General features: G+C 43.2%; 1 protein-coding gene across 4 annotated transcripts in view; it reads left to right on the top strand.

The window, feature by feature from the left end:
• Positions 1–1046: 1046 nt before the first annotated feature.
• BMERB1 (bMERB domain containing 1) overlaps positions 1047–25669 on the top strand; it is a 57239-nt gene continuing 32616 nt past the window's right edge. The window contains exons 1-4 of one of the 4 annotated variants that reach the window (XM_053992275.1): positions 1047–1347; positions 2665–2735; positions 3974–4003; positions 4157–8258. In XM_053992275.1, coding sequence (XP_053848250.1) covers positions 1047–1347; positions 2665–2735; positions 3974–4003; positions 4157–4336 — 582 coding nt within the window. In that variant the 3' untranslated portion in view covers positions 4337–8258. Of the gene's footprint in view, positions 1348–2664; positions 2736–3973; positions 4004–4156; positions 8259–14109; positions 14289–14482; positions 14644–25669 lie in introns of those variants that run through there. The other 3 variants (XM_053992278.1, XM_053992274.1, XM_053992276.1) reach the window with 3 other exon arrangements.

A 25669-nucleotide genomic window follows, 5' to 3' on the forward strand; every position in this document is an offset into this window, starting at 1 on the left:
CCCTGGTCCTGTTAGTGCCACTGCTGTTATTTAATAGCACGATTTGCAGCTGGCGTTGTCTGGCGCAGGGATGTGTTGGGATGAGGGCCGGAAAGGGCCGCCCCCGAGCCCTGACACAGCGTGTACGCCGAGCGCTGGGCAGTGCGCTCTGCACTCTTATTAAAATTTACTTAAATCTACAGGTCACCCATGTCTGTTTTTAGTCGCTCAAGGAAGAATTCTTGATAGTTTCAAAGGCGTTAATCCAGGTCACAGAGCGAACTACCATCTCCTGCCTGGAGATGGTTCCCTCAGTCAAGCCTGAGCCCATTGCCAGGAGCAAAGGGAAACTCCCGGCGCTCCCGGGTGCGCTCCTTTTCTTCTGTGGCCAAGGTCTTGCAGGACACCTCACTACGTGGTGCCACTACTCAGTGTCACCTCTCTACGTGGATTTCAGATCCGCTTTGTGGCACTGGTTCTGTGTGTACAAAGGTGTGTACACGAGTCTCTTCCATAAACTCACATCACTTGTGCCTTTTTCCTCAAGTTGTCTCAGCAGCAGAGGGCAAAGCAGAGGAACCCCACGGGCTGCTGCTGCTCAGCAGGTGTGTATCGGCCCTGCTCAGACTGCAAAACAAGGGCAAAACTGAAAAGAAAAAGCCATAACCTACTCATGTAAGCACGCAACAAGGAAATAATTACAAAAAAGATAATAAGGAAACAGTGCCTAATGCTCATTTGTCACTCAGTAGTTGCAGCACTAATGCACAGTGACCCCATGGTGCTACAAAGCCCAGGCGACACGGTCACCTACATCTTCGGGTTGAATGCACAGGCACTTGAGAAGCGAGCCCACGAGCTGACGCCCGGCTGCCCTGCCATCACCCGCGGGCCATCCACCACCCACCGGGGCCCGGCGTGGGGACCCTGCCCTCCCTGGCAGAGGGAGCGCTCCGGGACCGTGGGGATGGCGAGGCGGCGGCGGGGCCGGGACGGCGGCGGGCGGGCCCGTGGCAAGGAGGAGGAGGAGAAGGAGGAGGAAGAAGAGGCGGAAGCGGCGGCGGGCGATGGCCGGGGCGCTGCTGCGCGGGGTGCGGCGCTTCCCCTGGCTCTGCAACGTGCTGCTCTACGGGGGGCTGTTCGCGGCGGGGGACGCGGCGCAGCAGCTGCTGCGGGGACAGCCGCCCGACTGGGCGCAGACGCGCCGCGTGGCGCTGGTGGCCCTGGCCTTCCACGGCAACTTCAGCTACGTGTGGCTGCGGGCGCTGGAGCGGGCGCTGCCCGGCCGCCGCCCGCCCGCCGTGCTGGGCAAGGTGCTCTGCGATCAGCTGCTGGGCGCGCCCGTCGCCGTCCTCGCCTTCTACACGGGTGAGTGCCGGGGGCTCTGCGGCATCCGCCGGCCGCCACCGGCAGCGGCCCCGCACCGCCACCCGCGCCTGGCTCGGACAGCGCGGCGGGGCCGGGGTGGGTGGGGACCCCCTGCCCGCCCGGCGCGGCCCCCGCACCCCAAAACGCCGCTGCCCGGGCGCTCCGAGCGGGGCCGCGGCCGGGGGGGGGCTCTGCAGACCCCGGCAGGTCCCCCGAGGATGCCGAACCGCCTGTGGCACTTCAGAGCTTTCCAGGAGGGGTGCTGGACCAAAGGAGGCCTGCCCTGAGCTCGGTCGGGCGCGTAGCTTTTAATTAGCAACAAAGAATGCGGAGCACCTTCCACGGATTGCAGCATCCATGTCTGTGTGAATTGCTGTGCTCAGTTCTCAGCATCAGCTGTCTCATTTTCCAAAACACAGCTGTAAATGTCAGGAAATGCCATCGTTCAGCGAGCCAGCTTCTGCTGTGAGAGTCTATAGAAACAAAGCGTGCTACTAATGGCTAATCTCAAAAGCTAACAAGTAACAAGATACTTTAAAGAAGTCTAGTATCTATTTCAGAAATAAACATGAGGGAATAAGAAAATTAATAGGTGAGACTAATGTAATTAAATGCTCTCATTTAACTTAATGTGTTAGCCACTAAGACAGGTCCTCTTTTTGTCTGGGATTGGGAGATCTGCATTCTATCACTCCAACAAAGAAATTACTCAATTTGTGATTGAAGAGAAATGCAGCAAGAAAAGAAGTCAAATACCAGATACTTTCTCTCAAAATCTTAACTATGTCACAACTTTAGCTGAAAATTACCCACAGACCAGAAGGATCTGAAGGACCAGAAAAGGGATAGTAAAAGTCCCTGAATTGGGTAGCAGGAAAATAAATAATGTATCCCTTGAGAGATGCTAATAACCCCAAGGCATGGGAATTCCCAGAAGGATCCCAGAGCTGGACTAAGGAGCCTCTGCTTATGTGCTAAATGCTTTATTCTCTCTCTCGTGGGTGCAAAAGGTGCTGTTATCCTCTTTGTTCCACCACTACACCACTGGTGTGTGGTATGGCAGAGAAACAGATGCCACAACACCTGAACACCCAGTAAATCCCAGCTGATCTTGGGTGTCAGTGCTGGGAGTCAAGTCAACAAATGAGGAGATTTGATGTACCACTATTGGGTAGTCAGAATGGTATTTTAGTAACAATATCAGCTTTTTTTCCAAATATATTATAATGTATTTTGAGAAGGGTCTGGGATGTCACTGGAAAATGTGAATTTAATTTTTTGCATTTTTTCTGATTCTTGTAAATATTTTACCACTAGGTATGAGCATCCTTCAGAGGAAAGAGGACATCTTTTCAGACTGTAAAAAGAAATTTTGGAATACATATAAGGTGAGGCAAGCAATTTGCTTATCTCACAGCTAAACAAAAACAACAAAAGGATAAATATTTCTTCCTCCAACACTCTTTTTTTGCTCTTTCTTTCTTTCTTTCACTCCATTATTTGATTATGTGTAGGAAGCTATAAGTACCAGCAGTCATGGGAAGTAAAGGCAGTTTGGGTGAGGCAGTGCTACCAGATGGGTGACATTGTGCCATTTGAAAAATGAAATGTACAGTGTTTATATACACAACACTTGCACCCAGCTCTGTTTGAATGACAGCCTTACAATAAAACATTGATTCAGGGGTTTTTTATCTTTTGTCTTAAAAACTACCCACACACCAGTGTTTATTAGTGATACTATTGACAGCACATGTACACATATTAAAATAATTAATTACTAAGAAACCTTCTTTGAGAATAATTTTTAGCCTGTACTTTTCAGTGACAATCTTCTCACTTTCAGAAACAAGCCCCCTTGTTTTAAGAAGGCTTTGCTATAAACAGCTGGCTTTGATTTGCATTTCTGCATAGGCAAGGCAAAATTATCCGTGCTACCTCAGAGCTGAGCAAGCTGAGAATGTTAAAGGTTTCTCAGCTGCAAGAAGAATGATGGATGGATTAGCAGGGGAAAAAAAGTAACAGGAGAAGATGTGATTGCAATGTGAATTTCTCTTCATATTGTAGAACTATATAGGTAGGATGGAAAAGGATTATTTTTATTCCTATGGAATATGATTCTAAAAGCAGTGCCCACTATAGCCTATCAAAACATAAGGTTTCTATCAGCCTTATGTTATATGAGTAAATTATCCATTGATTTTTCTAAATATGCCTTACGTGTATGAGTAAGTAGAAGGAGCATTGCAAGTGTGAAATAAATAGTGTTCAGTGGTATTTCTCATTAATGGCTGAAACAAATGTTCACATGTTTAAACATTTGTTCACCCATCTGGTAAATGCATTTATTGTGTCTGGTGTTAGATATCTGTGAAGACTTAACTGTGCTTAGGGTTTTGTATTTAAAATGAGTTCAAATAATATGTTTTAAAAACTCAGAGCATAGAGGCTCATGAGGATGATTAGAAGTTTAATATGGCAACCTCTAGGTTAAGCAACTCCATTTGTAATTGAACAGCTTTTATTAACTTTACTCAAATACGTTTCAATCATCACTGAATGTGGAAAAAATGAATCTTGGTGGTTGAAATCCATAAGAATAACAAATGATTCGTTTTCCTTTCAGACAGGACTGATGTACTGGCCTTTTGTGCAGGTGAGTTCTCAGGGTGACTCTGTGAGCCTTTCCCTGCCACAGAACCCAGTCCTGTGCAGCCACACTGTGTCTGACCCCAGGAGGAGCAGTGCAGTTGTTGGGTGGGTGACAGTGCCTGGAGCACTAACTGAGCTCTCTCTCCTTCCCACACAGCTGTCAAACTTCATTTTGATCCCAGTTCACCTGAGAACAGCTTACACTGGGCTCTGTGGCTTTGTCTGGGCTTCCTTCATTTGCTTTTCCCAACAGAGTGGAGATGGCACAGCAAAGTCAGCATTCATGTGGCTCCAAGGAGAGAAGGTCAATGCAGATGAAGAACCATCAGACAAATAAGAACTTTAGTTCTGAACACATTCTAAATTGCTAAATTGGGTTTGTGAAAGTCAGTAAATCACACTGCAGCCTCATTGTTGTGTTTAAAATAAGCAGTTATTTCAACATTTGATGGTTAGTATAAGCAGTGGAACATGCTTTATGCCTGTTTATTTTTCATAAAAGAGGCCAGTTGTATATTGACATTTAATTATTTTCATGCTGTCAGCCCATCTCATCTGGAAACAACTGACTTACAGGGCAATGTAAGCATTTGTACATCATGTCAGACTGCCTCACTGGGGAGAAATATTAACTGTAATTTAATTTTCAAGCAACTTGTAATTGCTAGGAAAAGGAGAATAGAACATTAAATCATCAGTTGTCGGACTTGACAATTGTTATCAATGCAAGATTACTTTGCAGAACAAAATTTAATGGATTCCATATCTAAAAAGTGGCATTGAATTTGTTTCATTGAGAGGAAAGAAACAAAAGTACTGTGTTTGTAAAGCCCACATTTATATGGGGCCAACTTGTTTTATTCTACATGAAAATTTATATAGGAAATTAATTATTTCATAGAATATACAAACCTGGACTATATTTGTACACATTTTATCTTAGCTGTGAAAATAAAGATTACTTTAGTCAGAGCCCTTTGGGGTGGGTGCTGCCCATTGGCCCTTGGGGTCAGTCAAGCAGCTCCTGCATGGTGGAACCCGCCCAGGCACTGCAGGGAGCTTTGGTTCTGTGTGCAGCCACTGCTTCCTTTGCTCCTCAAGGGCCATGGGAGTCTTGACTCCTCCATTCTTTTCAGCTGTTTCATCATGCTGAGGATATAATCAAAATTTTGAAGAAAAAGAACATGGGAAGAATGAATGGCAGAATCCAGCTATATATATATCAGGAACTTCCATTTTTTCCTTAAATGGCTTTTAAACATTCCTATTCATAGACGACACTGGGTAATTATACATAGGAGACTAGGAGAAGGTGAAAATTAATTATGGATTTGCTTTGTCAGGTCTGTATACAGGTATTTTTGAAATGTGCATATGTATCTCAAAACAGGAACTGTGCAAATTTCTATGATTGCAGTAAGTTGAAATCAGACCAGTAGAAGAGCCCTTGCTATATTATAATGGGATTTTATGCCTTGAAGTTACTAAATTGTAAGCTTGAAAGAGTATCTGATTTAATGGGTCTGATTCTAAAGAGAAGACTCATCCCTCTGTTACAACAATAATAAGCCCCTTTGAGGAATGTCTGAATTCCTCAGCCTTGTCTAAATAGTGTACCAAAGCCTGCTTAGGCTATAAATATCCATTCTTTTGGCCAGCAGCCGTACTACTTTATATATGGCTAACAATAATTTGTCACTGTAGGAGCCCAGTGCAGCTTAGCTGAGAAAGGAAAAGGGATCATGCAAGCACTGCCCAATCTATTTCAGGTAAAATCAACTTGTTTAGCATCAAGTGCTCAAGAGTGATGCAAAGTGCCCACATGGCTTTGACCAGAGGACTGCAGCAGTGGGAGGAGGGTAGAAGGCAGGGGGCTGCTTCCACAGCCTGTTCTGCTGGCAGGCAGGTGGAGGAGGTGCCTTCCCTCTCAGGATGGACAAGTCACTGCAATTCCATCTTCAGCTGTACAGGCAGATGTGGAAGAGCACACCTGCCTACAGCCTCAAGGTGGAATTAATTTTAATTGACTTTCGACACCTTTGGCATATGCATCTCCAGCTTGGCTAATTGTTTAACTCTGTATGTTGAAATGTGCACTGAAGGGCCCATTTCTGTCCCTCTGTGACATGGAGGCTCAGGTGAGTGGCTGCTGTGTCAATAGCTTCCTTGTAGATACTTATATTTGGTGAGTTGAATTCCCCTGCTGGATGTTGCTGCATGAATCACAAAGTGTGAATTGAGCAGTTCTGATGCTGGACATCCCAGGAGGAGTAGGAATGCACAGAGGAATTAACTGAATTTTGTCTATTTAAAAAACGAGTGAATAGATGCTTCAGACAGCTATAGCTGTTCAATTGTTCTTGTGTGTATAAAGTCCTCAGGATAAAGAAGCAATTTCAATAGTGTTTTTTTCTGTTGATATTTTTGGAATCAGACTGGTATTCTAAAGTCTGTTCTATTTAGTAAGAGCTAAAAGTTTCAGGTAAGGTGTGCTAATTAAGTATTTAACTTTTTTTTTTTACAGATTATTTATTTTTATTTCTGCTTGTGCCTTAAGTGTTTAATGATTAATAGCATTCACTTGGAGAAGGGAATTGGAAAATAATGTCATTACAAGGAGAGTGAAATACTGTTGGTTTGCTGTAAGCAATATGTGATATTTTGCCATAACTCAGAGCAAAAAATCTTTCTTCATGGGTATGGTAGGTGAAACTGAATTTCCAGATGAATCAAGAATTTATAACTCATGATCTGTATAATGCTGATGCCTTTTTTCATCAGGACTAACTAATAAATGAAAGATTCATCTTTTATTTTAAATGGCTTATAAGCTTACACAAGCTGTGCTTTATTGCTCTTGCTTTTGTGCTACCAGATTTTTGCTTGGGAATTTGAACTAAATCCTGTTTTGTCTTTAAGTTTCTCTGGCTGGGGAGTTCAGGATTTCTCTCCATCTTTTGTTACTGGAAGTACAGTTCTTTCATGTAATGGAAGCCTGTGGCTCTTATATTTCAGTAGACTTTAGATCCTGCATAATCCTTTCTCCATTTCTCTTGTTAAGGCACTTGACAGCTAAGTAACACAAATCCCTTTTCACATCAAAAAATTTGTGTTTTTTCCCTTTTAATTGTGAGCACTGATTGGTCTGACAAACATTTCAGACCCACAGAATGCAAAATAATGAAGAATGAAGCTGTGTTGGGACAATTTCTCGGTGTGCATAAATTAATGGACCTTCTCAAGATTTTATTCTTCTGACAGTTTAGTCTGAGGACTTAATCCCTTAGTTGTTAGAGCCTTCATTATTCCTTGATACCTTTTTGGCTTAGAAGATGAATTTCACAGGATAACAGAATGGTTGAGTTTGGAAAGGACATCTGTATGTCCATCCCAGGTAATCTAGTCCAACCCTATTTGACACATATGTAAACTTTAGTTTGCTTCTTCTAACAACTCAGTCATTTTCTGGGGGAATAAAAAAAGAAATAAGAAAAAGATGGGCAAGATTTATTCTAATGTCTCTCTGCTACTCTTTCAAAAACAGTCATAAGGGCTTTATGACTGTTTCCAGGAATTGCACTGATCTTACTGCCAGCTGAACATGCAGATTTCCACAACCAGCAGGATGAACAGAATTTTACATCACGTAAGTGCTCAGGAAGGAGCAACGCACTGCCAGTAGCTATTAGGCCTGCAGTCAGGTGATATTTTTATGTCATGGATCCTCCCTAAGAGCAAATGGGATGAGCAGACATTTATATCAGTTCCAGCTCCATGCTATTCTGGATGGCTGTGGAGATGTGGAGCCTAAATTTGATAAAATGAGAATTTCAAAATTTATTTTTCTACTGCAAATCTTTTATGTAAATGGACCTTCTGTGCTTACTAGTATGCTAAATACATCCTTCTTGGAAAATTCACCAGAAGGCCTCTGTCTTTTTCACACCAGAAGCACCCACCCAGTAACACAGCATAAAATAACCAGTTCCTGCTGCAGCGAAGGTGAAACTGCATCTAGTCTGTTACCATATCTGATATGTTGAGTTCTCTTTATAGAACAACCTTTGAAATCTATGCAGCTTCAGCCTTCCAATTCTCTGCTGTAAGTGCCAGTGCTTCCTGCTTGTGCTGCTGCCTCTACTGCTAGTGCCAATCCAGTGAGATGTGCAAGAAATACTTGAATTTTATTAAAATAATCAATTTCAAGCTGACTGAAATTGTCTATGTTTTTGCAAAGGCTTAATAAACATTAAATGCTGTTCTTTGGCTCTGTCTATCTTTAACTCATATGTGTATAAAAAAGCCAGAACTTATGTAAAGTTCTTATGGGATCTTCATGGACCACATGCAGCAAAAAGCTCAATTTGATGTCACAGACCTTAACACAGCAGCAGAGTAAAAACTAAGGAGGGATTATTCACTCCCTTTAGAGTTTAGTTACATACATTAAGTCATCTGCCATTTCTGAATAAATTCAGAGCAGAACTCCTATCTTCAAAATCTTATGCTGAAGCCAGTGGACTTTTATTAAAAAGATGTAAAATTTTGATATAAGCATTTCTTTAGATAATTAATATATTTGCAGAAGGAATGGAGGAATTCAGGTAGGAAAATGATAGAAACAATTTTTATAGAGAACAGAGGTTAGAAATGGGGTCCTTACTGAAGAACTTAACTCAGTCAAGTTTATGTGGGATACTCTTGGGAAGGAAATGGTTCAGAGGATTTGAGGCTGAAGGGAATAATATATTCCACAACTGGAAGAGAGACACCACCTCCATTCCCTGCTGTAACTTCTTGTATATTTAGAATGAGGAGGAAGCTTTATGGAAAGAGTTCAAGTTGAAAAATTCTGTTTCATAGACTTCAAGGCCAACAGGGAGAAAAAGGATCACTCATTCTGAATCCTTGGGTAATGCAAAGCAGAGATTTCTTCCTGAATCAAACCAATGATGTTGACTCGAATGCCATCTTCTAGGAACTTATCCAAGCACTTCAAGTGGCAGAGGGTTCTGTGTCTCAAAGAAATTATTTATATGTTCTTCTGAAATTTTATTACCTACCCACATCAATCTAGGCTTAACATTCTAATAAAATGTTACTCCTTTTCTGACAAGATTTAAAGAGTAGGTACAGCAGGCAAAGCCTTCTGTGTGCATGTAGTGGTAAGCAGAGTTTTTGTTTATTCCTTGGATAAACAGTAATAGCTTTAGCTCTGTCAGCCCTTTGCTATATCATTCTTGAAGCTCATTTGCAGACCCTTTTTTTGCTCTGCAACCTCTAATTTGAAATAAGAACTCGCATGCGCTTGCTAAGTCCACAATGTCTGAAGTTACTGTAGTCCATTTTAAACAAGAACAAAGAATGCAGATTACATGTCTGTATGCGTATACTTACCAACATCATCCACCCTAATAAACACTGTCTTCCCTTTTTTTGCAGTTTATTAATTTATTGTGGCAGTGCCTAAAAATCTTGCACCTTCTATCCAGATAGAAAAACAGCTTAGTGCAAAGAATATAGCAGAATGCATCATTCCCTGCTATGCAACTCTAGTAGCAATTACACCTTTTTGTGCTGAAAGAAATCTTGGGCCTGGAAAAGTCTAATGAGGTGTGAAGTATGGTCAGAAAAGACATTGTCAAGGACAGCTCTGCTGTAGCAGCAGGTACATGAGAGAGCTTCAGGAGCTGTAGAATGGGTGGTTTTGTTTGCTGTGTTCAGGGAAAACCAGTCGTGAAGTGGGGCTGTAAAACAACAGGGGAAAAATGACAGCAGGTGAGTGTGCACACACTTGGGGGTTATGTAAGTGATGGAACAAGGACACCTACGCTAATGCTCTTCTCTGCCAGAAAACCTTAAAAATGGGATATTGATAAGTCACCCTTTCCATTTTACACCCTCAAGACTGACAGAATCAGAGAGACAGGAGGGAGCATGGATATGTAGCCTGGTAGGTAGTTCAGTCACCAGAGATGCTGGGACAATGGAGCTGGCTGGGAATGAGAACTGTTCCCCATTTCTGTCACGGTGCTTTATCCAATTACAACAGAACCAAAATGCACACGCACCCAGATGGCTGTGATAAATACAGGGTTTGGCCCATATGGACTCAAACCATGCACACGAAGTTCTGCACCACATGAGATCCTTTATCTGTGGAGGAAGTGTCAGCTTCATTCTGAGTTGTGTGCCTTTTACAGGGGGTAATTTGGTGGCAGAGTAATTTAAGTTACAACTCTTCCCTGGAATTAGTATCTTACTGTAGCTAACATGCACTTAGTGTGTGCATACATAAGAACAAACTCTCATTATTCTTTCTTTGATTTGCCAGGATAGCAGCTTTCCTCTCATCACTCAAATATTTGGGAAAGAAAATATTAATTTTGATGACTCCTTTTTCCACCTCTAGTTGTTTTTTTCCTGTTGTATGCTGACCTGGAGAAATCTACTTCTGAGAGACTGGTGCCCTGTGGCATTCTTGTTTTGCCATTGCTTGCACCTCTCTGGGAATTAAAAATCACCTTTACTTACCTACTAAGGGTGTTCAGCTGCTTCCATTTCATGCATCACATACTTCTACATCTGAAATGTAACAAGACTGTTAACTGCAGCTGATTAGCCATGACATGCCAATGACACTGAAGGATTTTGTATTCGTTCTACATCTAGTTCAGAATGGTCATTAGACAGTAATGAATTATTATGTGTTCATAACTACACTTGATACATCATGGCAATTACCCATACAGTGTTTTGCTTTCTGTTTTGGGGCAGAAATTGGCAAAAAATCCAATGGAACACAGGTACAAATACAGAAAGAAATTCAAATTGTAAAGAAGCCCTTTCAGAAGTCAGGGCAGTGACTTTATAGCTTCCAGTTCCAGTGAGGGGAGTAGTGAAATGGCCCACAGAAGTGAACTTGCCTGTTAGGATGCAGGGGTAACGGACACTGCATGGGGACATGCATCAGCAAGACTCTTTGGGTGCCTCACAGCTTGCAGGCAGTTTTGAGTTCTCTCTATAAGATACCAACTTGTGTAGGTAAAATGGAAGCTTACAGAAAGTCACCTTTACATTTTGGACTATGTGAAATGAGAAAAGGCTCAGGCCCTGCGAGAGCTGTGCCTGGAGCCGTGTGCTGCTGTGTTTGCAAAATTTACACAGGATGTTTATTACTTCAAAATGCCCACATACACGCTGAAATATTACTTGTTGCCTGCTGTGTTTGCAAGTCTAAAATAGCCCAGACCAATTTATCTCAACATCTAAATTTACTGAACTCAAGCATCTGTTTTTCCTTTGTAGCTATGGACACCCATCACTGATGCAAAAGCCACCTGCATAGTGACTCACCTGCACAGCAGTCAGTCCAGTCATACCACTGGACTTGGCTCCAAATGCCAAAAATAAGACTCTTCACTACCCATGGTATTAGTAATGTATCTGACAAATGCTATAGCAGCTTTTTCTGTGAAATTTGTACCTTAAAAAGATAGTGAACGTAGAAAGAATTCACTAAAACAAAAGTAAAATGGGAAAGAAAATAATTTAGTGAAGTATGTTTCTAAAAATCTCTCTTTTGGTCAGAACTGCAGCTTTTGAAGTACACAGATTGTTTCCATTCCTTTCTACCAGACATTTATGCTCTGACTGTTTGCTACTGCATCTCCTAAATTTGTGCTGTGTATTCTGACCTTCTATACAAAAAAAAAAAAAAAAAAAAAAAAAAAAAAAAAAAAAAAAAAAAAAAAAAAAAAGCTGAGATAAATCTAAATAAGCCATGTCTGCCATGGGGCATCTGTGATGTCTGACAGAGGCCAGAGAGCAAGAGACAGGAGAGTAGATTTGCCAACTGTTCCTGCCCAGCTCTAGCTCCTGGTGGCAGGATTTAGTGAGAAATGGGAACTGAAGCTGCCAGGGAAAATTACCTCAAGAGCAAAGTGCACCTCTGTTTCTCTACCAGGCATTATGTTATGAGCAGTGAGAAGAGATCCAAATTTTTATATTTTCTGCATTAACAGTGCTTTCAGCAGAAGAAAACCAGCCTTCATGAGTAAAGAAATGCATTTATAATTTATATTGCTAGGTCCACTGAAAGACATCATCAGTAGGAGAGAAATTTAATTTCATTGGCAAATGCAGCAGCAGCAATGCTCCAGAGTCACACCAACAAAAATGCTGATATTACATTAGCAAATAATTGATACATACTTGGGCCTTACTCTTGCAGAAACCTTTGTGCAAATGACCTCAGAGGAGTGATCTCCACAAAACTGTTCTTATGTGCAGCACTCAGTACCCTTACCAGATTTTGGGACTTCTCAAAATGGGCAGGTGAAAACTTCCTAATTACAATAAATCACCTTTTATATTCCTTGCTTTATGTAAGCAAATTCTTTGCACATGAGTTTCTGGCTAGTGGGTGTTTTTCAGCCATACTAACAAAAGCAGAGCTTTAAATATTCAGCTATTTCTAGGATAACTCCCCCATCTCCTAAACAATGCAGTTGGGTTGTAATTACCTAAAAAACTTGAAAGGATGGTTTGAAATTAAATAGTCCTCTGATCCACTAAAAATTGGCCCTTCTCCCCAGTCAGCCTGTTTCCCTTAGTCCCACTCTCATCCAGATCCCAGATGGACTCTTATTCCTCCCACACTTGTGTTCCTCACTTCTACCAGTGAGTCAATCCAGCCCACCCCAGCAGGCAGCTGCACTGTCACCCAAAATCAGCTGTGCAGAGTCCTGCCACCAGCTTTTCTGCTTGACTCACAGCTCTGTTTGGGCTCTGTCTCTAAAGGCCAAAACCAGCGAGGATGAGGCACTGCACAGCCAACAATGGCTGTTCAGCACGTCTGGTGCTCAATTCACGGCATATCTCTGGGGAGCACAGCTGACAGAGAAAAATCAGAGTGCCCTGAAGATGTCCTAAAACTGTCTAGCTCATCTTGTTGGCTAATTCCAATTCTCAGGAAGACAAGTAGAGAGATTTTCAGTTGCAGTTTTAAAAGCAATGTGGAGGTTTTCTCGTCCCTGGCATGCGATGCACTCCTAAACAAAGTTGTTCACACAATAGCATCAATGTGTGCCAGTCCAATTAGTAAGTGTACCACTGAATCCAGAGGTGGTGTTTTTGAAGTGTTGTGATTAAGGACAAGACTTTGCAGACAAAAGTAGGTGACAAATAAGTGAACTTTCCCAGAATTCACCCAGAGTACCCCATGATTCTTTATAAGTGAGGCAAAAAGTGTTAGACCCCTGATTTGCTGTGGGGCACTGGACAGCCTGCCTAACTCCTACTTCATTGTCTTTATGTCAGAAATTATACCTCTCACAGTAAAGTGCAGTGTGATCTCACTAGGAAAGGTAGGCTCCGACTGTAAAATGCTGTTCAGGGATTTCATTCATACAACCTCCCCTACAAAAAAAAAAAAGAAAAAAACATCGTAATAACAGTAATAATCACTGCACTTGTGCTTCCTGCAAAGTCATTTCCTTTATTCCCAGCAGGCTGCATAAGCAGCAAAGCTTCATGCTGATGAAAAATGAGAGACACAAAATTGCATCACTTGTTTGAGTGCTGTTTTCTGGCTTCTGGCAACGTGATGCTGGAATAAGTGTCATTCCAGTCAGTGCAGGACTTTTAGGAAAGCCAAAGGCTGCATGCCCGGGAGCCTGAGATGTGTTAGACTGCAAAAGCCATGAGTGGCTGTGGATGTTACCATTATTCCCCAGCTGCTCAGGTCAGAAATGTGCTCAGCGCTGCACCGGCCACAAGATGGACAGTTCCACCGTGCCCTGGCAGCGAGCGGATTTGCGAACTCTCGCCGGCTCGAGCGGTTTGGCCGCGCAAGGGGCGCTCGGCAGCGCTGGGCAGGGCAGGGCAGGGCAGGGCAGGGCTGGCAGAGCCAGAGCAGCGAGCCGCGGGCGCGGAGCTCCGGGCAGCACCCCGGGGCGGGCAGTGCCCACCCGAGCGGAGGCAGGGCCGGGCGGGCGGGGCGTGTGTGCAGCATGTGCGAGGTGCGACATCGCTTTGTGCGGCGGCTCCCCCGCCCCAGCCCCGCACTGAGCATGTGCCGGGGCCCCTGCCCGCCCCCCGCCCGCGGGCCCCGCGCCGCGCACCGAGCGCCGAGCCCCGCGCAGCGCCCGCGCCGCTGCATGGGCTGAGCGCAGCCCCGGCCATGGAGCTCCGCCGGTCCATCTCGGCCAGCGCCGAGGCCGAGAGACCCATGCGGCGCTACGGGGCAGTGGAGGAGACGGAGTGGAAGGCGGAGGCGCTGGGCAGAAGTGAGTGGGGGCCGCGGGTGCGGGTCCGGCCGGCCGGGGAGCCCCGGCTGCGGCGGGGCCGGGCGGTCCCGGGTCCTGTTTGGCGGGGCGAGGCCAGCTCGGGCCGCTCGGGAGGAGGGTTTGTGTGACCGTTTTGCCCTCTGAGCTGGTGCTTCGCGAGGGGGCTGTGCCGGGGGCGCAGAGCCCGTCTGTGCCGGGCGCGGGGCAGCCTGGCCGGGGCGGCTCGGGCGCTCCGGGCTCGCCGGGCGCTCCAGCCTTGCCCTGCGGCGCGGGCGGCGCGCTCCGCAAAGAGAAGCGGTGAGCGGGGGCCGAGCAAGGATCACCGGGACGTTTGCTCTCCCCCGTTGTTTAGCAGGTGGGATTTAATATAGAGATTTTCATGAATGCTGATAGTCTTTAACGTGTTTCACGTTTGGAAAGCACAGATGACGACCACTTTATTCCCTCGTTGTGTCAGGGAGAGGGTGCAGCAATACAGCATTTAATTCACACCTTCAGTGGTTGCACTGTATTGATGAGCTCAACAAATGTTCTGTGCTGGGAGAGCTTTCTTGAAATCATAATTTTCCAGGAAGCAGCAATTGATGTAACCTGTCCAAAGTGCTGATGGAAAGAGTAGTTAAAAGATACATCACTGCCAATTCACATTATCCATGGGACCTTGTTGTCTGTAAGATACCAGCTATTATTCTTCTATTGGCAGGACTGTCTTATTTACAACCTAATAAGCTTGTAAACCCCTTATAATTTTCCAGGTAACCACTGAGACGAGATCTTGAAAAGCTAGTCACAAAAACTGTACTAGACAGTATCAAGAAGAATATTTTCTAAGTTTCATCAAGTATTTGGTTTGGCCACAGGAACAGAAGCTTTGTGTGCTATCTGTTGTGACACCTTCAACTTGGCTGGTACTGGGGTTGCTGATGTCCTTGGTTCCCCACCCATCTTTTGATGTGCATGGTGAAGTCCACCTGGATGCTTTTAAACATGGCATGGCTTTGCAGAACCTTGGTAGCAGATTTTAGCCAGTGCATCGGCTATGTTTACTTTTCAGAGAGCGCTGTGTTCTGGAATCATACTTCACCTCTAGCTTCAGTTTTTCATGGCTATGTTATTGTCTACCATATGCTGATGACAGGGTGTAATTCTCCAACTGATGCTTCAGTTGCAGTGTTGGTTTTGTTGCAGTGCCTGGCACAGATTCAGGACTGAGAAACTCCACACTTTCTAAAATGGAATCGAAGACTGAAATCGTTGTTGACTGAGTTGGTTGAGTCAGACACATGCAACAGTTTTGCAGGTTCTCTGGCACGATACAGACGTGCTTTTCTTGTTCTCATCACTGTGTCTGGTTTTGTTCCAGCACTCGGGAGCTGAGTGCAGTGCGGCACTTGTAGTAATAATAATAATAATAAAAAAAACTGGTATCCTGAGGTGCCAGGAAAGGTTATGTCTTGCAAGTTTTGAACAAAAGTTGGTCTGTTTTGGAAGAGAGCAATACGCAGGCTGAGAGGGAGATCTGATCTGCTCAAAAATACGTTCTCAGCACTGAGCTGCCACCCAAACCGCAGCTTGGTACCCAGCACCAGAGTGGGCTCTTGGCAGCACTAGGACCCCATGTCCAGGTGTGCATCCTGGCTCTGCTCTGAGCTGCCATTCTACACACTACTTTCTGTTTAATGAGAATATTTCTTTGTGTATAACAATTTAGATAGGAATAGGAATTAATCTAGAGACCATGATCTGTTCTTTGAAAAGCAACGAATTATTATATTATATATTTGAATAATTGATTTCTTTTGTTTGCTCTTAGGCTTCAGCTTTTTTAAAATACTGTGGAAAATGTTATTTATAGTAGCTGGTTTATATGATTCCTGCCTATCTTTCCTATTTAAATACTAACACTGTCTTCTGGTCACACTTTTGCATTGATTTAAAATAAATAGATCTTACTATTTACTGTAATGCTTCCTTACAGTCATCCTAAATTTCATGGCATGATGACAGTAGTCGCACAGACAGTAGTCTGTGAAGGAGCTGAAAAACTGTCGTCCCCTTTTTTACTGATGTTAACAATTAGCCTTTGGTATTTGCATATTGTTTGAAATATGAAATGCTCGTTAAGAGTATTAACAAAAGCAGAAGTTTATTATTGCATATGAATTTGCCCTTTTTACTCTGAGGATTTGTTGTATTAAATCAGGATGTCTTTGGAGGCAGAACTTGTGTATCTGTGCAGCACTGCACAACAGAGTGCTCTCCCTGTCAGTGCCTGGTGATGGGAGGGCAGTGTTATCACAAGGGAATGTGCATCCTGGTTATGTCCATTACAGGCAGAACGAACGTCATGGAAGTCAGGTAGTTTCTCTTCAATTTGTCAAATGGACAGGGAGCTCTGTGCTAGCTTCTCTGTCCGTGGTACTGAAAGGATTGCTGGGTTTTGGTTGTAAACGAAGATGAGTTACTTCGCAGCAATGGAACGTACATCCTGCATATTTCTACTCTACAATGGCCTCTTTCAGCCAGGTCATCAGTGGAGTTAAGCTGGTTCAGGGAAGCTGAGGATCTGATGCCCTGTGACCTGACTGTGTCAGGATCTGTGCAAGCAAAATATGAAGCAAATTGCTTAAAGGGGTCTCTTTAACAAATCCCTGAGGCCTTTCTCTTTGCATACAAAAGGGAATTTCGAAGGACTAGAGAACACTAAAAATGGTGTTTTACTATGTACAGGGCAACTCATTTGCTTTCTAGTGCATGCATATAAAAGACAAGCTTAGGAATTGTCAGGCTTGTATAATAATAATGTGGTTACAGCCTTCTCAGTAAATGAGTTTCACCACATAGTCTTGGGGAGCCTGCTCTGAAGCAGAGCACTCGAGCACTTTGGTCAGTCCTTACTACTGAGTGCACAGCTTCATTTAGAATCATCTGTCTTGCCTTTGGCAGAGGCTCATAATGCCCTGATTAAATAACTGCACGCACACCAGGCACAGAGCCACAGAGAAACAAAGCAGTTTTTCACTGTCCTTTTGGACATTGCACTTCTCAGATACATTTCTGCTGAGCTTTTCTGTCCTCTTGCAGTTTGTACGAGGGCTGGAGCTAAATGCAAAATTCACCACGAATCCTCCAGCTTGCATCAGCATAAGGAAGCAGAAATGCCAGAAAACTGCAAAGGTTATGTTTGGATGCAGTTTAGTGCACCATGAAGCTTGTTTATTGTTTCCATTTGAAAGGTAACTCAGCATTGGAGGTGAGCTGCCACACTCCTGTATTGCAGAGATCCACCTTTTTGATTGTTCTGGAATATGATGTGGAGAACAGGGGAAAGGGACCCTGTTACAGCTCAGCACTACAGAAGCTGGAGATTCCCGTCATGAGATTCAGTAATAGCATGAAACCTTCACAGGTATCTTTTCTTGCACTCCCTTCTTGCTTGAGTGTTGCAGCACAGGTTCTGTCCAGGCAAGGAGCTGTGAGAGCACTACAGAACAGCACCAGTGGGGTGAATCTAGTTCTGAGATCACTCTGATTTGTTCCAACAGCAGAAAGATAGAACAGGTCCCAGGTTCACTGAGATCCTGGGCTGACACATGTGAAAACTTGTTTCACCACATTCACTTAGTTTGTCTTCTAAATCTTTCTAAGCTTGTTAGCCAGAAGGACTCTTGTTTGTATTTACATGCTCTGCTGCTGAGCACTGAAAACATGGGCTGATTAATATTTTGTTTCTGTCATCTGATAGTTAAATATTCAAACAAATGCCTTTGATCCTTCTTTCATAATACCCCACATATTGCACATAATGCATAGACATCCACAAACCCATGCTGGTGCTTTGTATAAACACTTCCTGTTACTTCAACACCTCCCCAGTCAGTCAGGGATGCAGTATGACCCTGCCTGTCATACTCTCATAATACTGTTCCCCAAGCTCATCATGTTTCCACTCTGATTTAAAAAAGAAAAAAGAAAAAACAGAAAAAAATCAGAGGCACAAAAAGAATTTATATGACCCAACCACCACTGCTGTTCCTTCACAGTCATGCCCTTATGTCACTGTAATTTCCCCATAATTGTTAATTGTATCTATTACAGGCAATAAAAGACACAAAACAAACTAGGCTTATTCAGGCCATCTATTAAATAGGTGGGAAAGAGGCTAACTGAAGGATATACACAGTTATGCTTCTTTTTATAGAAACAGCAAGAATGCTGGCTTTGTGAAGGTCTGAACATGGGCTTCAAACAGAGAATGTAATTAATATTCTTTCCATGTCTCCAGTTAAAAAATACCCAAACCCAAAACTGTGTAAAATTTTTGAAAAGAGAGTGACCAAAAAATGGAAACTGACAATAAAACATTAATAGTGAACTCTAGACCTTCTTAGAAAATATCAGAGAAAACATTGTCATCAACAAAGACAACTGATTCGAAGGATGCTGCCAGTTCTAGATTCTTACCCTCTTCATTATTTTTAATGTTCACATATTTGTATTGTACTTCAAGAGGAAAAGCAGCCATGTCTGATCTGTGGAACCAAGACAGAACTCCCACACTGAAAATCAGAAAGGGTTTTCTAGAAAGGATTGAGGCTGTTTTCTATAGAACAGTTGTAAAACTCACCCGCTTTGATGGCAGTCTGATAGCTCTAAAATTCTGCTACTCAGCTTAGTGTTTTTCTAGGTCAATGGTGATTTTGGCTAGCAGTGTGTACCTAAAATGTTCCATTTAATAACCTCCACCAGGTCATTGCTGCCTCCCCTGTAGCTCATGAAGGAAGGCTGTAACTTGGGTTTTCATTTGCTTCACAAAGAGCCCAGAGAATGATTGACAGAGTGAGACTAATCCAGTTTATACTATTACACATATTGTCTCATTTTTCTAATTCTCCCTCCTGGAGCTGGTTGCTCCAGGCAGCTACTGAGACAGAGAAAGAAGGAAAAGGGAGAACTGGAAATATTTTAGTGCCTCAGAGTGCATTCCTACTAAAATATTGGTCAACAGTGGGGGGAACTGGGACTCTTAAAGCAGCTTCTTCCAGGTGATACTTTATGTGGGTGTCTCAGGGCCACAGAACAGAAATATATCATTTAATGGGCTACCCTTGCTCCCATAGTTTCCCTATCATATTTCTTGAGTTTTGCCCTTCCTTCACTTTTTTTGTCTGGTTATGTGTGTCCAGGGTTTCTCAACAAAAAAGTGCTGCTTATTTACTGCCTAACTTGTCCCAGGGTTCTGGACAACCAAATCCATCTCAGCCAAAGGGGCTGAGAGGAGGAACAAGAAGAGGCTGAGGGAGCTGGGGCTGTTCAGGCTCCAGAGGAGATGGCTGAGAGGAGACCTCAGCAGTGTGTGTCAGTGTGAGCAGGGAGGGCTCAGAGCAGGGCCCGGGCTCTGCTCCCTGGGGCCCAGCAATGGCACAGCAGGAACGGGCAGGAACTGATGCCCAGGAAGCTCCACCTGAACACGAGGAAGAACTTCTTCCCTGTGAGTGACCGAGCCCTGGGGCAGATTGTCCAGAGAGGCTGTGGAGTCTCCCTCGCTGGAGATATTCCAGAGCCCTCTGGACACAATCCTGTGCTGTGTGCTCTGGAATGACCCTGCCTGAGCAGGGAATGAGAGATGAGCCTCTGTGCTCCCTACCGACCTCACCCGTTCTGTGTAATTCTGGATAGGGGCTATTTTGCAAAAACATGGTGGTTATTATTGATCAAGGTCTTACTGCTGCACATCTACTCACGTGTCTCAGCAAAGACTTTTCTCTCACCTGAGACACTCGTAAATCTGAGGGTTAATGGCTTCCAAAACTCTGTGCCCAACTATGTGTGCCAAGCAGAAAATGAACACTTAATATGTAATGCAGTGTTTATAGGCAAACCAGTGTCAACAATAATTGCTGAAAAAGTAATAGATGAACCTAAAGTGTCATATTTGAAACTGTTGCTCATGAATTTTCTCATTTCCTTTAAACATATTTTACAGAAAAAATGTGTTAGATTTAGAAAGTAGGACACTTTGAACTACACAAATCATCCTTGCTGTTGGTAGCCTGTGGGATTATGGACTCAGTCTGTGTAATTTTTTTTTGCTGTGTTTGATAACTGATGTCTTAGTTGCATGGTGTGTTTTCATCAGAGAAACCACTTGTGAGAGTGTGTGTATGTCTGCCTCAAGGGTGCGTTATAAAACAGGAATCAAAACTTACATTTGGGATTGGGCATGCACTGCAAAGTGCTGTGTATTCTGGGTGAAGTTTCTAGAGTTTTCTTGTAGTTACTGAGCACAAGAAAGTTTGGAACTCAGCACTCCTTAGTCCTTATTCCCAGAGGGCTTTTCTTCTGTAGCCAAATATGTTCCATTTTTATAGAAATCTTACTTAATAAAAGAGACCCAGAGACAATAAATAATGCTGATTTATTTCCATGAAACATGTTCTGCTGTCTACCTACTTAAAAGGCACAGTATAAATGGATTCAAAAGTCAGAGATGAAAAATGTACGCTTGGAGGGCAAACTATGAGAAATCAGGAGGAGCACCCTTGGATAAATTATGCTAGTTGCCCTTCAGGATCAACAATGAAACATGAATTATCAACATTTTGTCAGCTCATAAAGGGCAAAATATCTGAGAAAATATTTTTAAGAGAGTTTGTTACTGAATGAGGATGAATGATTTCCAGTGACACTCAATGACTGCTCAATGCAAGAGCCTAATGACTGCAAACACTACCAAAATGCAAGAGGTAATTTGTCATTGTAAGAATATCAGCAGTGTTTAAGGATTGTTTTACTGCCCTGAATCCTTCCACCACTCAAACCTTCATTGATTAGGGTTTTTAGTAATTTTTTTACACCCACATTTGGGTTTTCTCATATACTGGTAAAATTAGAACAAAATATCTCACTATAAAGTGATTTAACAGTTTTGTTCATCTTTTGTAGAAAACAACTCAAACCAAGAAAGGAATCAACAGTCATTCCTACCACTTATGTCCTTTCAGTCCAGGAGGCCAAAGGGAATTTTAGAATAATGGTGTTGAAGCCAAAAGAGCAGGACAATGACCTGTCCTCCCTGGGAAAGGATGGAGAAGCCTGATTGACACTTTCTTGGTTGAAAATAGAAAACACAGTGCTGACTCCATTGACATCAATGGAAATTTCCTCACTGATTTCAGTAAAAGCAAAACTGGACCAGGCTCTGTGCCTTCATCTCCTAGAGCTCTGTTCACCTTGATTCTCCTCAGAAAACTCTGGGGAGGGAATCTGGGGGCTGTGTCACTTCCATGAGGACTCTCCTGGGAATCTGTGTCATGCTGCCCCATGGGTTTGGTCTCTCTGCCCTCACTTGTCCCTGTGGCAAGCAGGGATGAGCATTTGCTCCCTGGAGAACCATTTGCACTGGCAGGGTAATGGCACTTCAATCTCCCTGTCTGAGCAGTGAATCATTAGGAAATACATTGGAGCCCCTACAGCGAGCAGCTGCTGCTTAAGTTATCCTTTTTCACACAAGAGAAAGTCACAGAAATTCAGTTATGCATTTGTGTCCCCACCTTCCTTATCCAATCTGTGCTTTCTCTCCTCTCATCCTCTACCATGGATTCCCATACAGCTTCCTCTGGGCACCATGCCTGGGAGGGGATTGAAGTTCCTACAGGTTGGCAGCTTCTGGGGCACACATTTTCCTTCAGGCTGATGTTGTCTGTGGCACAGACAGGGTGTGGGATGTGATAGTGAAGGCCAAGCCGTGGTGATTTGAAAGCCAGTAAAATCAAGATCCATTTGACTCTGCCTTGGCAAGGGGTGAAACATCCTGTGGTTATGAAATTTCTTTCTTTCTGGTATGCAAAGAGAATGTGACAGCCAGCTATCAATTTGTTTCAGATATAGATAAGCTCTGCTTGAATTGCCTTAATTTCTTTGCCTCTGAGACCTCAATCAGCTCAAATTCGTAGCTGCCCAGTGCCAGTTGTGAGGAAGAAAATATTAGTGTATTTAAAGAAAAGTGAATCGAAAGTCAGCATGCAAAAGCAATTTACTTGGTGAAAACAGAGCTTGCTAGAGAATGACTCCACATCCACAGACAAAAGGCAAACACAAAACATTTTTTTGCCAGCTGTCATCATTTGTGTGAGTTGAAGAGCCCTGTGCTGTTTCACCTCAGATTTCAGTGAGAAAGAACCAGATGGTTTTGGCTTTTCTGGCTCTGGCTATTTGATCTTTAAGAAAGGACACAGCTTTTGCCTGTGGCTCCCTGCAGATACTGTGTGCCTCATACACTGAAGAACAAGATCCCAGTATGATTCTCTGCTGCCTGACCTCCCACTCTGCTCTCAGACTGTACACATTGTATGCCCATGGCCTTAAGAATAGCAACATTCATTCCTCTGAGAAATTACTTGTCCCATCAAATGAGAAACACCTTTTTATCCTTGGCTTCCGAGGAGCATTTTCTCAACATTTATTTACTTGCTGGAGTGGGAATCTGTTATGTGAACCAGTTTCTTTGATGTCTGAGGAGTTCTTTATACCAGAATCAGTTTTGGTCTTTACTGGATTGGACTCGTATGTCTATAATAATTACCCAGTGGTTTTAAGGTTACCTAAAATTACCTACCAGCTGCTGGTAAGATGTTTAGAACACTGTTAGAAAACTGTGTTATCAGACAATCACATCACAGAGAGGGGAGAGACAGAGAAACAAGCTCTCTGGTATGCAGTCAGATAATTTCATAGGAGAATGTCCTGAAGGTATGAAATCTTGAAATGGCAGTGGCCATTTTACTATTATTTGACTTGAACATATGCTGCTCTTTATCAACTGATGCTCATATATTTATTCCTAAAAAGGTTTTACAGGACTCTTTGAGAGTGAACATTTTGTTGACTTTGGGTTTTGGAATTTAAAAAAAAATTAATGAAGATAGAAAAAGTCTTTAAAAAATAACAAACTAAATAAGTTTTAAATCCCTGTACATTAGCTGTAGCTGGCACTGTTACAGCATTTGAAACATAAATGCTGAAGCTTTTTGTTAGTATTACAGGATCAGAATCTGACTCTGGTGAGGAATAAAATGGAAATCCACGGGCTGTTTCCTTTGACCACTGAGCAAAATGACAGAAGTAAATGAACAAGTAATATGTGTTCCCTAATACTACTTTTTAAATCACCATGACATAAAATGAAGTGCTGTAGCATGAATTGCTTTCCTTGGAGTGTGGCTGGCTTCAACTCAGTCTTGCTGCAGATGGGAATGTGCGATGATTTCAGAGGAGCTCCACACGAGGGAAGGTCCCTACCACAGCAAGGAACTGTTCCAGTTTCTATTTAGAGCCTCCTGGTAGTGCTGAGCCCCATGCAGGGCTGGGCACAGAAACCCCTTCCAGAGCCTTCCTGACTCCTGGCAGCTTTCCTGTGCCAGACTGAAATAGCTCCTCACAGATAAAGCTCTAACCCAGTGCCACTGAATAAAACTGACAATGAGGGCTTCTGGGTCGACCTTCAAAGGCAATTTTCCCTCATTTTTGTGTCCTGCTTTGGATCCATTTTTTCATAGAAAGAGCTGTCAGATCACATCCCCTGTGCAAAGTTCCCCGCCAGGCTGCACACAGCTGTATGTTCTCCTCGTTCTCTGAAGGACAAACTGCTGTTTAAAGTGCACAAGGTTGTATTTTCAATTCATAGCATCATGGGAAAAGGTGAAAGGAGTATGGAAATCCAATAGCAGCTGCATTGTCAGCATCATGGTTTATTTAAATGTCAAGCAAGTTTTTGTCTCACACAGGTTTATTTTGAAAAATAAAATGTTCTTTTGAGCACTTGGTCTGTTCCTCTGTCCTGCACACCCCCCACCCTGTGTGAAAGTATTAATGAGCAGCTACCAAGAGCTGGGTACTCTGGGATTTGCAGCTCCTGACTCTTTTGCATTGTCTTTAAATAATTGGAGAGCTACTAGGAAAGCTAGTGCCTGTTCTCACAAATCAGACCTCTAGAAAGAGGTAGCTAATGCAGTTTGATTTCTGGCTGTTATTTTCTCTGCCTCTGAGGCACTGGAGGGAGGACAAATGACAATGGAGCTTGTGGTGTGAGAGGCACTGAGGTACCTGCAGGCAGCCAGTGACCAGTGTGGTCCTTCTATTTCTTTGTTGATAAAATGAAAAAAGTATTCAAGAGGGATGTAACAGTGGTACTAGGACAGTCATTTGGGGAGGAGGGGAATATTAAGGCCTATTTCAAGATTTACATGTTATGAAACTATTTCCATATACTCCCTGATCAGGATGGGTGCCAGCTCTTGCACTGGCTCCAGCAGCATTTTCCACTTTTTTTTTTCAGTCTTGTCTTTGACATACTGGCACAGGTGCGCTAGAATGAATGACTGAGCTGAATTCATCCCTCCCCTTGATTCCTCCTGTCTTTACTGCAGCTTTCTGCCTCAGCTGCTATGTTCATTCAGAGAAAAAAGTACAGCTGTGGCTCAAACCACAGCTCTCCTGCTCCAGGGTTTGTGCATGCAGGGATCTGAGGCTGGACACACCACACCTAATGCATAAAAAGCATCCTCAGCTTGTGTGGTCCAAGTCCTGCCTGTTCAGCAGAGATATCCTGCAAGGGAGCTGAAATTTCAGGATAATTCCCTATCAGAAACAAAGAACATGTACAAGAGCTCTTCCAACATCACTCTTAGCCAGGCAAAGCATTTTTTCAAGCATCTTTCTAGTTTTATTTAGTTGCAGTCATTTCATAGTAGCTGATGTGAGCTCAGTAGGTTTTTTTTTTTTATGGAGTTTACCTTTTATGTAGAATAGTCTGAATATAAAATATCTTTGTAAAAGTATTCTTGTAGTGGAGAAAATCATAGCACTTAAATTTATTGTTTTGAAAATATGTGGTTAGCCACAACAGAGTAAATCTGATGTCACTGTTTTCATGCTGGGAAGGTGTTACAGCACTGTGTTGCAAGCAAGAAAAAACTGTCTCCTGTGAGTCCTCCACATATATAGTATTTACAGCAAAGGAAATATTGTCCTTGTAGCATGTTTGCATTCACTCTGCACAGGGAGAAGAGACACTTCTGAGAAGTCAATAATCTGTGTGTTTATAAGGAGGTCATCCACTGCCCTTTGCAGTGGAGTAAAATATACAAGGAGCAGGAAACAGGATCCCATCTCATGGAATATCCTTTTAATAATTTTCCCAGGTTTCCTCTTTCTGGAATGGTCGAAAGGCAAAATATCCAAGCTAGAAACCATTTTTCTGACTGCTAGAACAAATGATCAGGATTCTCATCAGTTTCTAGGTCCTGTGGAATGTCCTCCCCTGATAACAGTGGGGAGATTTTTGTGTGCTGTCCAAGAAGACTGGCTAGCAATGACATTTT

Source organism: Vidua macroura, chromosome 16 (genome assembly GCF_024509145.1).
Source record: "Vidua macroura isolate BioBank_ID:100142 chromosome 16, ASM2450914v1, whole genome shotgun sequence".
Classification (NCBI taxonomy): domain Eukaryota; kingdom Metazoa; phylum Chordata; class Aves; order Passeriformes; family Viduidae; genus Vidua; species Vidua macroura.